At 36.7% G+C, this 12,989-nt stretch overlaps 1 protein-coding gene across 1 annotated transcript in view; it reads right to left on the bottom strand.

The window, feature by feature from the left end:
* Positions 1–3,091: 3,091 nt before the first annotated feature.
* LOC145683520 (trypsin-1-like) overlaps positions 3,092–12,989 on the bottom strand; it is an 84,778-nt gene continuing 74,880 nt past the window's right edge. The window contains exon 7 of the mRNA XM_081754861.1: positions 3,092–3,436. Within this exon, the coding sequence (XP_081610987.1) occupies positions 3,254–3,436 (183 nt within the window). The 3' untranslated portion in view covers positions 3,092–3,253. The remainder of the gene's footprint in view (positions 3,437–12,989) is intronic.

The raw sequence follows: 12,989 nt of genomic DNA on the forward strand, positions 1-12,989 counted from the left end.
ATCCACTGGATATTAAATGGAAAATAAATATGTTAGACTTGAATCCTACGGATCCAGAGTTATGGAATCGAGCTTTAGATAACATGGAAAGAGCATGGCAACGTAAAAAGAAAATATACAATCAACGCCGGCTAGATAATGATTATAATGTGGGTGACAAGGTATTAATTAAATCACAAGTATTGTCATCATTAAAAGATAAAAGAACAAAATCTTTATGTGCGAAATGGTGTGGACCATTCGAGATCCAGCGTTTCCTGGGAAGGAATACTATAAGAGTAGGTAATGTAGATAATCCAAGAGATATTCGTAAGTGTCATGTTAGTTTAGCAAAAAAGTATAGAGAAAGGAGAGGAAATGCATCATAAATATAATGTATTAAGCATTTTTCTGTTCGATATTCCCTATTGAGAATTATTATAGAAAAAAATAGAAATAATTAATCTAGTCAGCATTATAAAGAAAATAAATACAAACCATCTAGTCACATAAAAATTAAATTAGTCAAGGATAATATATTAAATTGTTTTTAAAATAATTTTAATGTGTTTTTAATATATGTTTTTGTTAGTGTTCCAGATCTGGATGTCTTGTATCTATGTTCCGAAAATGTTTAGAATGAAAAATGAAGAATGTTTAGACTCTAAATTTAGAATGAAAAACCGATAAGGATCTCACGGAAATATTTAAATGCTAACTCACAATTATATCCATTATTCATTGAAATTACAAATCCCGCATACCATTATTTGTCCTGGCTTTTATAACCAGCGGCCCAGGACGGAGCACTTAGAGGCACGTTACACAGTCCAGGTCATTCCCATGCACAAAGAGATAGCACTGAAGAAACACTGAGTGCATAACCAACAAACAATACATCACCATTGAGCAGACGTACCTTGTCTGTCAAAGTCATCCTTGAAGTTGAAGTGGGCAAATACTACGTTGTGTGTTGTGAATCACGTTCATAGTGTAGTGTGTTGTGACAATGACCCATTACATCAATCAGGAACAGGTCGAGATGATTTTTGTGTATGGAGAAGCACATGGAAATTGTAGGCAGGCAGCCCGATTATATAACGATCGATATCCCAATAGACACCAACCGCATCATACAACATTTGCATCGCTGTTTCGTCGTTTGTGTTAGACCGGAACGTTTCATTCTGCAATGTATGACACGGGAAGACCACGTGAGAAACGCAGTGTGCATGCCGAAGAACATATTTTACGACATGTGCTCGATGACCCGCGTGTAAGTTCCAGGGAGCTTGCCCGTCAGCATAATGTCAGTCATGAGAGGGTGTTGTCGATCATTCATGCCAACAATTTTTTACCCCTATCATTTGCAACGGATACAGGGTCTATCGCCAGGGGATTTTCCTCCCAGGCTGGACTTTTGTAGTCAGGTTCTCCATTTGGTGGCAAACCCTGTCCGTTTTCTCTCCTTCATTTAGTTCACAGATGAAGCCCAATTTGGACATTGTTTTCCAGGGCAAGTGGATCGGCCGTGGTGATCCTTTGTCATGGGCTGCCCGGTCGCCAGATTTAAACCCTCTGGATTTCTTTTTATCGGGTATCTCAAAACTGTTGTTTATGCTACTCCGGTACCTGATACCCAAACGTTGGAACAACGCATGCGAGCCGCTTGTGACGCTTTGCGGGAAGAACCAGAAACGGCTTGTGCGACGTGTGCACCGGTCTCTGCGACGACCTCTAAATGCCTGTCTTCAGAGTGGTGGATGTCATTTTGAGCATCTTCTTTAGTGTTGCACAGGTAAGACTGTTGTAAGACTTCTGAAACCTTTAGTGTCATTCTTTTTGATACTTATTCATCACGGACGCCAGTACAAGCTGTAGTGTATCATCCTTCAAAATACAGTCCATGGTTGCCTGTAAGCATGCTTACTTTTGTCCATGTTTTCCATGCCTCAATTGCCTACTTGGTAGGGTCTACAGCGATTCTCGGCCCTGCAATGTCTGCGTACTCTGCTTGTTGCGGAACCGCTGCACCAACAACCATGTCCGGCGGTGTTCTCCTGAATTTTTGCCCGGCACTGCAATGGGGAAGCCCCACTTTTCCAGCTCTCACCCCACAGTTCGTACGTAACCCATACGTAACACGTCATACTACATACGTCTGTTTCACTTTTCACTGCCCCTACCATGTCTGCTTTGCGGAATCCCCTTCTCCCTGTATGGATTTCCATTGCACAGTTCAATCTGCTCCATTCAGTTTGCACCATCAGTTCTCTTGAATATGATTTTCTTTCTCATTTTGTGGACTGACGTCACTATCTCAATTCGTTCGGGAGATATTCTACTTTACCCACGGTGTGTGGGCGATCTTTTGCTAGGTTCCTGCTGGAACACGCCGGCTCTTTTGACTTCTGTTCATGACTTGTTTCCTTGTTTCTAGTTGTGGAGTCACCTCCCGAAGTGTATTCACCCACACTTCATATCCACAACTTCATTGTTGGTCACCATCAGTACCTGGTGGTTATGCAACCACACCATCAATTCGTCTCTTTTTGTGATCTCGACATGGTTACAACTAATAATGTTTACCAGGTGAGAAACCTCTTCATTCACGCCTATTTTGACGTATCTTTACCTGACAGTTTATCAAGGAGTCCCTACGCTCCTTTTAGGACTCGCTTGTGCAATGATTTTACGATTGCGACATACCAATCTTTGAATAGAGCAGGTTTTGTTCCTTTGAGTTGACCATGCCGGCTCGCCTCTATCATTCGAAATAGAGAGTATATAGCGCTCTAAAGTGTATTTTGCCCCGTTTTCGGCATCATTGTAGCTCTGAAACTATGTGTCCTAGAGAAAAGTGCAAGGGTACTTTCTTTCTTGTTTCGGTGTCGGGAAGGACGTCCCGAATTTTTTCGGTGGAGTTTTCTACCACCCTGTATATACTAGAAAGAAATCATTGGAATCATGTTTATTTCATTAATTTGTGATCACGCTAAATAAAAAAGATTTAATTGCGAAACACATTTTTAATGATCATATTTTCTATTATTTGAAATATACAGATGATTAACTATTAAATATTATATATATATTTAATATTTACAATAACCTAACTAAAAAGTGTTGTTTAATTGCCTCATACAAGTAGACTTCGAATTAAATAACCTTCACTTGTACTCTATAGATAGTGCACGTTAATTAATACATGTACTTTCATACCTGTAAGTTTAATAATATTTTACGTTCTGTACATACAATCGATTAAATTGACTTAGAAGGGATACAAAGTATTCACGGTTATTATAGGGCCAGCTGTATCTCGTATCCATTCGATATAACTTGAAACCTTTGTATATACTGAAGCTTTAGAAACTTCTGTTTCACCAACATCATTGCACATGGAATTTACTCCAACAACAATACCATCTGCTATAGCCGGATGTCCAGAATCACCCTAGAAAAAGAACAATTTTAAATATATTTCTTGTTTAATCGTATTTCTTCGAACAAAATCAATGTTCGTTCATTCGTAATAAGAAAAATGGTTTTCTTTAAATTAGTGTGTTTTCAACACGTATAACAAGTACTCAGTATAACCTTATATACTCCCAGAAAAGCTGATAGCAGAATGAATAAATACACAGGAATAACTTCTGTCTTCTATATTTCTCTTCCCATAAAATAACTTAAATCATCAATATTTTAACTATATACATTGTGCCCATAATTATATATATGATGTTTGGCTGTGGTATTAGGCTGGTCCTTAGGTATATGGGAAAAATTAAATTTTCGAATTTCTTCCGCCGCACCCCCTATTTCTTTTCCTTTGGTAATAGAAACATCATACACAAAATTTCACAAAAATCCATCAACGTTAACCCGTGCCGCAAAGCAGTTGATTTCTGTAAAAAGAAACCCATTTGAATTTCAATGACACTCGATTTACTATTTGTCAATAAACGTATAATAATTATCACAAATATAAATAGGACAATATAAAGCTTTCCTCTGTAATTCAGAATTGACTGTGTTTCAAATACAGTCGGTTGGTTATCAGGCAATAAGCTACAAGCATCATGATCATCGTCCGTACATATAGTACTTATGGTAATGCACAGTATTATGAACTACTCTGGAAAATATATTTGGATCTGTTTCTCATGCCACTTGCTTTGTTAATAAAATTTAAAAATCAATCAGCTAATAAATACAAGTAAAAAATTTTATAATAGTGGCTGATATTCCAAAAAATTGACAAAAAATATATTTGAATTGTAAATCGATTTAACGATAAGTTTTACTTTTTACGCAAGGAGCTTTTCCATATCCTGGAAACAAGTTTCTATAGTCTTTCACCACTTACAAAGGAATTGTTTCTGTTCTTCATTTTTAGTTATAATTGAATTGTGATTTTCCATTAACTTTACGCTCTTTCCACTGCGTCATTTGTAACATGCAGCTTATAAACTACTTTTTTCCCGAAAAGAAATTCATCATTTGTCGACCAACAAACCGGATCAAGGTGTAGAAAACCTGTAGAAATCCGAAACCTTTCGAAGAACTTCTTCGTGTTTCCTATCACAAAATCAGCAATTTCTTTTTCTTCAATATCATCTATTTCACTAGCGTGCAGTTCAAATCGCTTCATCGTTTCATATGAACTGTCACTATTTTTAATTTTTCTGCTATTTTATGTTTTGTTCATTATTGACATTCTCGTCAAAAAATAAAAGTGCTCACACTCCTCTGAGAGGTACCAAAGATGTTAGGAAAACTTCAATAATCCACTCTCGAGACATTAGAGTTTATGAGTTTGTACGTTTGAGGCTCTTCAAAAATTGTAAATCTTGATGTGGTGAACGAGATGCACTGGAAGAAGTAAACAAAGTAAACCAAGCTTTTTAGAACAGGAAAAGTGCACACTTGACGCACTTCTTCTTCTTCCCGCTCATTTAATTTAAACTGATTGCTAAAGAGAAATATTTTTAAACATAATAAGGTTTTTCCCATTGACCTTGCCTGATGTACAGCTCCAGGGAAACGGAAAGAAATACCTCAGGAGGCGTACTTCCTAGAAACATTACTGTAAGCTCCAAAAGTTCTCTGTAATCTTCTCTGCACTTCCAAATTTTGAACAGCAAAAACTAGCGTATCTTTCTTCATATTGCAAAGAACTGAATTAACATTTCGATCAGAAATTCATGTAACAAAATTGTTGTGTTGAAATCTCGACCACTCTTTCTGGAAACGCTTAAAAATTGGCACCTCTGGACCGGAAGAAACTGAAACACATTTTTCAAATACACATTTTAATATCAATTCAAAAATGTAATGCCTACACGGAAGATATAAAAGATCTTTTTCCAATTTATGTTCAAGAAGAATACAAGCTCCATTGGTACGTCCAGTATTAGAAGAAGTTGTGTCCCAATGCATCTGCTGTTGCGATTAATATGCGCATTGAACTCTATCAATCAATTTATAGCGATCAAAAGCCGCAACGAGTCCTGGAGTAATAGAACATACTTTCCATCCTCTTCTCGAAGATCCTGTCACTATCTCATCAGAATCTACTCCTTCCATTGGAATTGTATTTTCTGTTTGGCATAGGGCCTACATCTTCGTCTTCACCACTTGAATTGATAATCGACTATTCACCCGTTTTGCTCACTTTACAAGTCGTCCTTTTTGCCTTTGAGATATAAGGAATTCCTTGTCCTCTCCTGAATTTGTATTAAGTCTAAAGCATTTGCATGCGCTGTATCAAATAAATCGTCTAACATATCTAAGAAATATATCTTGTCTCCTCTTCCCTTCACTATTTCCTATACTTGATTTTTGAAACCGATGTCACATTTCGTACAATCCAAGGAGTTTATCGATGCTGTGGTGAGTACCCTTGATCGGAATTCTTGCTTTAGACCAAAAACATTTCTGTTTCACGAATTGCTAACGGAGCATTCTCTCTTAAAGGTAATTTCACATTCGTATGTCATAAAAGAATGCACCAAGTACTTGTCTGTTGAACAGTAACTTACAACCCAATATCTGTTCACTTACAACCCAACGAGGTAAATACCACTACGATAACTGATTTCACTAGACACCGAATACATAATAATCACTTTGTTCATTTAATCATATGTGATGATACAAAACCCACAATGAAAGTTCAATTCCTTAAAAATAACAATTATATCAAAAGATCATAAATACAAAACTCAAAATCTCACATACATGTTAGATGTAGTCTAAAATTATTTTATTTACAATAACAGTTGTAATTAAAAGCAAAAAAGAGAACGATTTAGTTGTAAGTGGTCGTAAAATATAATTGTTTGACATTTATTTATTATTTCCAATTTAATTTTGTTCATAAACCTGCTCCAAATTACTTTTGCCATCTATTGAGCAACATAGGAAACTAGTGTTTTCTAAATCCTATTCCTATAAAGATTAAAATGTCTTTGCGGCACCATTTATCGTCGTCATAACGAACTCAAATTTACAGAGAACACTTTTCTCATTAAAAGGAAAAAGATTAAGGGTTGCGGTCTCAGATATACACAACTTGAGAAATAAGGACCACCCTACTGTGGTATTTATAATTCTGAACCAAGGGTTTCGATATGGCAGCATTATAAAATCAGAGAGTGGGGATAACTATCACTGGACTTAAAACAGACAGTGTATGGCAGACAAGATGGCGGAATGCTTGTCTCTGGAACAGCATGTGTGATGTGTGCCAGTGATTTATTTGTGGATTTTTAGAAGGGGGGGAGTTTATGCAAGATTGTGTTCCGTATAACAGAATAACTTTAAAGTCTGGTTGGGACAACGTTATTTTTAAACCTACCTACTTTAAAATTATGCTACTAGTTTGATAAGCGGTCCCCAAGTTCATTTTTTCACCTTTTTAAAAACAGTTTTGAATAAATACGGGTAGGTACGTTAGATAAGATTTGGTTAGGTAGATGGGTTTACATGTGTTACCTTGCTACTTTTCGTCCTACTGCTGAAGACAAGTGTACAGCATCCAGTAAAAGCCCTATAGTACAATCTGCACAACTTGTCACAACAAGTGTCACACTCCTACGTTAAACAGTTTTGTTATGTCAAATAATTCTTTAGTCCGTTCTAATTTGGTCCTTGAAAACCAAATTCCTCGCCCGAACAATAAATACGATAAAAGGTAAGAGTTTACTTTTGGGCAAAACAGTAATAGGTGCACATACACTTGAACCTGATTTTATTAAATAGAAGGGGAAAGACAGTATTAAATGTCATTCCTCATATCATAAATGAGTTTTTGCACTTGCTCCTTCTACTTAATAAAGTTATATTCAGGAGTGTGAGACCGTAGCACTGTTCTGCTGAAAGTAAACTTCTGGTCAACAAAACATACTGGTATTAAAACGAATCCAGAATTGAACAAAGACTGTAATCTGGTCTCCGAAGAATCATGGGCACCTATATGATGCTATCTACTTTACCTTTTCTTTCACTTTTACTCTCGAAATTGAAACAGCCATTGTAGCCTACAACATTTACAGTTTTTACAGCAAAATCACAAGAAATGATTGACTGCCCATTTCACCTTGAGTTAAGCTAAAGTATTACTTACGATGGGTTATTTAACACTGTCTTGAGAAATTAATAATATTTTCACAGCGTACCGCACTTTAGAATAGTGAAGCAATAGGAGGTTGGTTTACATGGGATACAGTCTCTTTCAGTTATTTTGTCGGTAGCAGCATGATATCCACTTTTTATCCACCTGAAGGCATACTTTTCTGCATTGAAAGAATAATGCCTGGCTCATTAACATTTATAGAAAGAAGAGATTCAAAGGTTTTTAGATAAATTGTTTCTAGCGTCAGTATGGTATAAGTTTAAGTTGGAAAGGCCTCTCTTACACTCTGGAGAAGAAACTGAAAGCAATTCTATGAACAATTCTTCGGGAAGCAAATTTATAAACAAGACCAACGTAGCTCGTGACAAACGTACTAAGAAAAATAAAGAATCGCTATTAAACATGAAGTTGAATCATTGCACTTCAAAACAATTTATAGCTTAAGAAAAGGGGAAAACTTCTTTCCAGTCTGGGAAGACTGGATTAAACCTAGAGATAGGGAAGTCAAAATTTACAAGGGGGGAAACTCCCAGGCTTCCCTGGCTACAAATAAATCCCTGATGTGTGCGTTTGAATTCTACAGCAAACAATAACGAGGAGGCACCGTCTCCCGATTTGACACCACCTGACTTTTTCCTAATGGGGAGTTTTAAAGAACAAAGTGTGTCAACATCACATACGCAATTTGACCGAACTATAGGAAATTAACACAGGACAGTTGAACAAAGTACCAATACGCCGTGCCGTGCCGTGGAAAATCAGCGCCCATAGCGGACAGTATACGACGGTGCCCCCATACATATATTCCAAGCAAGTTTTCTTATATTCTTTCCTTTTTTCTCCCGAAATTTTCGCCCCCCTTACTTCGGCGCCTGGGTCCGTCGCCCCGCTCTCCCCCCATGGCACGGCCCTGCCAAGCTGCTTGTGACAGTATTGCTGTTCGTCTCCAGGCATATGCCGATATGGAGGGTGCATCGGTGGACCATTCCATGAAGAACAGTTTAAAATTTTGTAAGGAAAAGCAAGAGTAATGTGTTTATGTTGAATTTTATTTTCGTTATATTATTAGTTTCTTTAACACAGTCTTTGTAAAATCACGTATATAATTATGGGCCACGTTGTAGATAAAATACAATATCAAATTTGTTATGCTGATTATAAATATAATTATACCTTATAATAAAGTAAGTTCATGAGAACAATATGCTGATTGGCATAATAGAATATAATTGTTTTTGTTTTATCAATATCTATATCAAATCACAGGTTTAGTGTGAAATATGTAGCAATTTTAATAAGTAATTTATAAATTAATTCAGAATGCACGTAGTGTGTGAAACTTGGCGCTAGAGAGATTCGACGTTATCGTGCCTAGATATAGAGACCCTAGATACAATACAAAGTTCATCTATGTAACCGTTATTAGTGGTTATAACTTCTTACAATAAGGGAAAATGTTTTGAGGTTAATCCTTTGCTTTGCAAGACTAACCCTTGAATAGGAATACAGTAGGTCACTTTTTCACCTCTTGGCTGTTGTTTTTCACATACACCATACTAGATCTGTGTATACTCCTGCAATTTGATCTTTTGGGCTAGTAGGACAGAAGATGGAAAAGTATTATAAGTTATATACCACTCTTAATGCAGTTATTTGTAAGGTGTTATATATGGATGACTTTGGACCTTCCAAAACAACAATAATTTAGCTAGTGCGTAACAATTAAAACTATATTGAACGCCAGAGTCCTTTTGACTCATCCTCGTTATTTACTTATGGAAAATTAATTTCTATATAAATGATGATAGCAGCTTTTCGTGACTGTTATCTATGTTTTGTTTCAAATATGATTGAAAAATTTAAGGACCAAACGATCTTCACGTTCCTTCTTATTTCCAATGTTACTATTGCAACAATAGGTCACGTCAAAAGTTTCATGTATCAGTCAGACAGACATGATTACATATGTAAATTAAATCAGATGATTTGTAGAATTTGAAGTATGTAAATTACAAAAAAATTACAATTTTCCCCCAGGGGGTTAGTTTGGTATTGAATTACCTCTAATTATAACAACGGAGATCTTGAAAGTGTAAAGCACTGAAACAAATTCTCATGCCGTTCGAAATACAGTGGACACATCTGAGTGGAATATTGATACTAATGGCAAAGATGAAGATAATCTATTCCAGCGAAACTATGATACAACCTCCGTTTATAAGTTCTTCAGTTTGTAGCACAGTGTTCCTTTGATTCGTAGTTTAAGCCGGAAACTTTCTTTCGGTTTGACTGTATATAAACTTTCTCACACCGAACACATTTCCCAGGTAAAAGAACACGTTAGAATATTAAAAAGGAGAAAGGTTGGGCTGTTGGATTTGGAAAGAGATAGTCCTTGCCTCCTACTCCTGTTAGTAAATTTCAGCATCGACCATGGTATAATTGAACATTCACAAAATTCTAGAGTGACTGAAGCCAAAAGAGGAACGTAAATTCAACGGTTGAACCTTAACTTTACAATAACTTAAATATTTTTGGGGATTATTTTTACAGCTTTTTACACTAAACACTATTTTTCAAGTATACAATTGAGTAAATTTACACTTTATAATCGACAAAAAAATACGTAAAAAGAAGCACAAAACAGAAAAAATTCTAACAATTTTGATTCTTTAAGATACTTCCCTTGATTTCTGCTGTAAGGTTTCATTCTGTAGCGAGGCATGACATTACAGATCCTAGTCATTTTTATGATTCTCTCTCTCTCTCTCTCTCTCTCTCTCTCTCTCTCTCTCTATATATATATATATATATATATATATATATATATATATATATATATATATATGGGTGGTCCAAAAACAAATGCAAAAAATCAACTTGTTCAAAATAATTCTCCACAAGGATTATTTTGTTCCTCTAGTCATAAGCTACTTATCTGCTAAAGTTCAGCCCTATTGCTCATTATTTACAGGTCGGACCGTATAAACCTTTTTGTTCATGTAATATTACCAATGATCTAATACTAGACTTTTTGGGAAGTATACATGGGACTGTTTCCAAAAATATAGCATATGTCCATCCCCATAATTGTCATTCGTAAAATTAAGGTAAATGTACAGTGCACTTTAAAAATTAGGTAGGTAATGGGTATACACCACATTATATTCCTGTATACTACATTATAGGTGCCAATACTAAAATGTAATTTAACGTAGTCGCTGTGGTATTATCTGTTCCAGGCAACCTGATAGAAAACTTCCCTCCCTCCCACCACTTACAACTAAAGAAGGGGAAAGCAAGTCATTGACCTTCACAGGGACAGAATCGTGTAAACTCTAAATTCGTACGTCGATTCGCTCGCATTTGATGTTGAGAAAGCACTCCTGTTCCTTTTAGCTATCAATTCCGCTTAACAAACAATTATTCTTTTAAATTTTTGTTTTAAGAAAAGCGTTGCTTATTATTTATGTACTAAAATTTTGGCTTTATTCGAATTTATGAAATTGCATTTCTAGAAATAAGAATTAATTCGTTATAAAGTTATTGTTTCATTTCAGAGTCAGTATTATTTGTCTTTTCGTGTGTATTTATATATGTTGATTTTATAAAGGATTTGAAGTCAAAGCAAATAGGCACACATTAATTATATTGATCTCAAGTTTGGGGTCGTGGTGGCTTCGTGGCAGAGCGTTCACCACTGGTGCACGTGATACCAGATCGCGCCAAGTGGGCTTTGTCGTGGGCAAACGTAATTTTTGTAGGTTTTCTCGGGGTTCTCCCGTTTCCTCCTACTTTCTTCTTTCCACAGTTTCATTCATTCTCCTTTAACCTATCCTGCATACCCGTGGGGCGTAAAACCCAAAGATTTCATTTCCAAACTTCTGCTACTCCCCCTCCCCCTCAACGGTCGTCAGTACTCTTGACATCTTCGTTTTTATGAAAATAATCAAGTAACAATTCAAAGTCAATTTCCTCTATTATCAATGGACTATACTCAAGGCCGACGAAAGGGCCGGGCGAGGGTTGCAACCACACAGGGAACCAAATGTAGGATATTTTATGATTTAGGGAGCTCCAAATTCACTATGATGGTTAAGATCTCATAATTATAATTTTGCTTGCAAAGAGTAGGCTGAGACATGGACCTGTTCAAATTACGTGGCACCTGTAGTTACTACTACTTCGTGTCAGGCTTTAATCAATCTAGGATTATTTCTCTAACAAGGTACATTCGCGAAGTGCCCTCTCGGGATTCATGTAAAACTGATTTAAATGCAAAGATCTCCATGGCTCAATGTGTATTGTAATAATTTTAGCGGCTCATATGGGTAATTTGCATATTTATGAGCCTTCATATACACGGAATTCAATCATATACTACTATAACGCTCGGACACAAAATTGCTTTGAGTTTCGTTAGATGTAACTGGACATGAATGTGGGCATATGCAGAACAAATTGGATCAAGTACTGCTTCTCTGACATATGTTATCTGAACCGGTCGCCATCCTGGATCTGCCATATTGGATTCAACTTTCGGTTTTTCAAATGGGAATAGATGCATGTGATACATCAAATTCATATAAAATTTTCTCGAAAATTCACTGGTGTAGTGAGTTTTACGGTAGCTTGTACCACCTTCTGGGTCGGGCCGAGAACTTATCAGCTCACCCTCGGATATATATAGGGGAAAGGAGCCTTATTTGGGGAGGGTTCCTAATTTGGGGAGGTGGCGTATCTCAGTCGAGGAGATCCTGACACCTAGTATGCCGCGCTGAAAGCATTGTACAAAGGCCTTGTGGAAGATTCCAGAGATCAAAAGCCGCATGGCTGTTATAGTGGAAGCAGTAGTGTGAAGTGTGTATTTTTGGACTGTGCGAAAGTTTTGGACTATCGTCAATGCTTTTAATTTATAGAGCAGTGATACTTGCTGGGAAGGCGTGAAGGACCCTGAGAAATAAGTAAAGTCTGTAGAATTGTTATATATCGCTCTATTGTAAGGAATTGTGCTTTAAAGGACTACAAATATATGACGAAAGTGAAAATAGAAGGGTTCCATATTTGGGGAGGTCGTGCGGTGCCTAATTTGGGAAGACCCAATTTTGGAAACCATTCGCAACAGAGAGTATTACATGACGTTTTTCCGCTTTCCAGATGGCTCCGAGAAGAGAGTAGGACCTAGGTCGTATGGTTGGCCATCGAAGCAGTCAGAAAGGAAGAAATGGGATCATTTAAAGCAGCACGAGTGTTTGGGGTGCCACAGACTACGTTTAAGCGATATGTAGCTATGAAGAAAATACCTGCCAATAGGAAGAAGACCGGTATTCCCTATAGAACTGGTAAAGGACTTAGCAGGTTATTGCAAGCT

This window comes from Thermobia domestica, chromosome 4 (assembly GCF_964235325.1).
Source record: "Thermobia domestica chromosome 4, izTheDome1.hap1.1, whole genome shotgun sequence".
NCBI classification, from domain to species: domain Eukaryota; kingdom Metazoa; phylum Arthropoda; class Insecta; order Zygentoma; family Lepismatidae; genus Thermobia; species Thermobia domestica.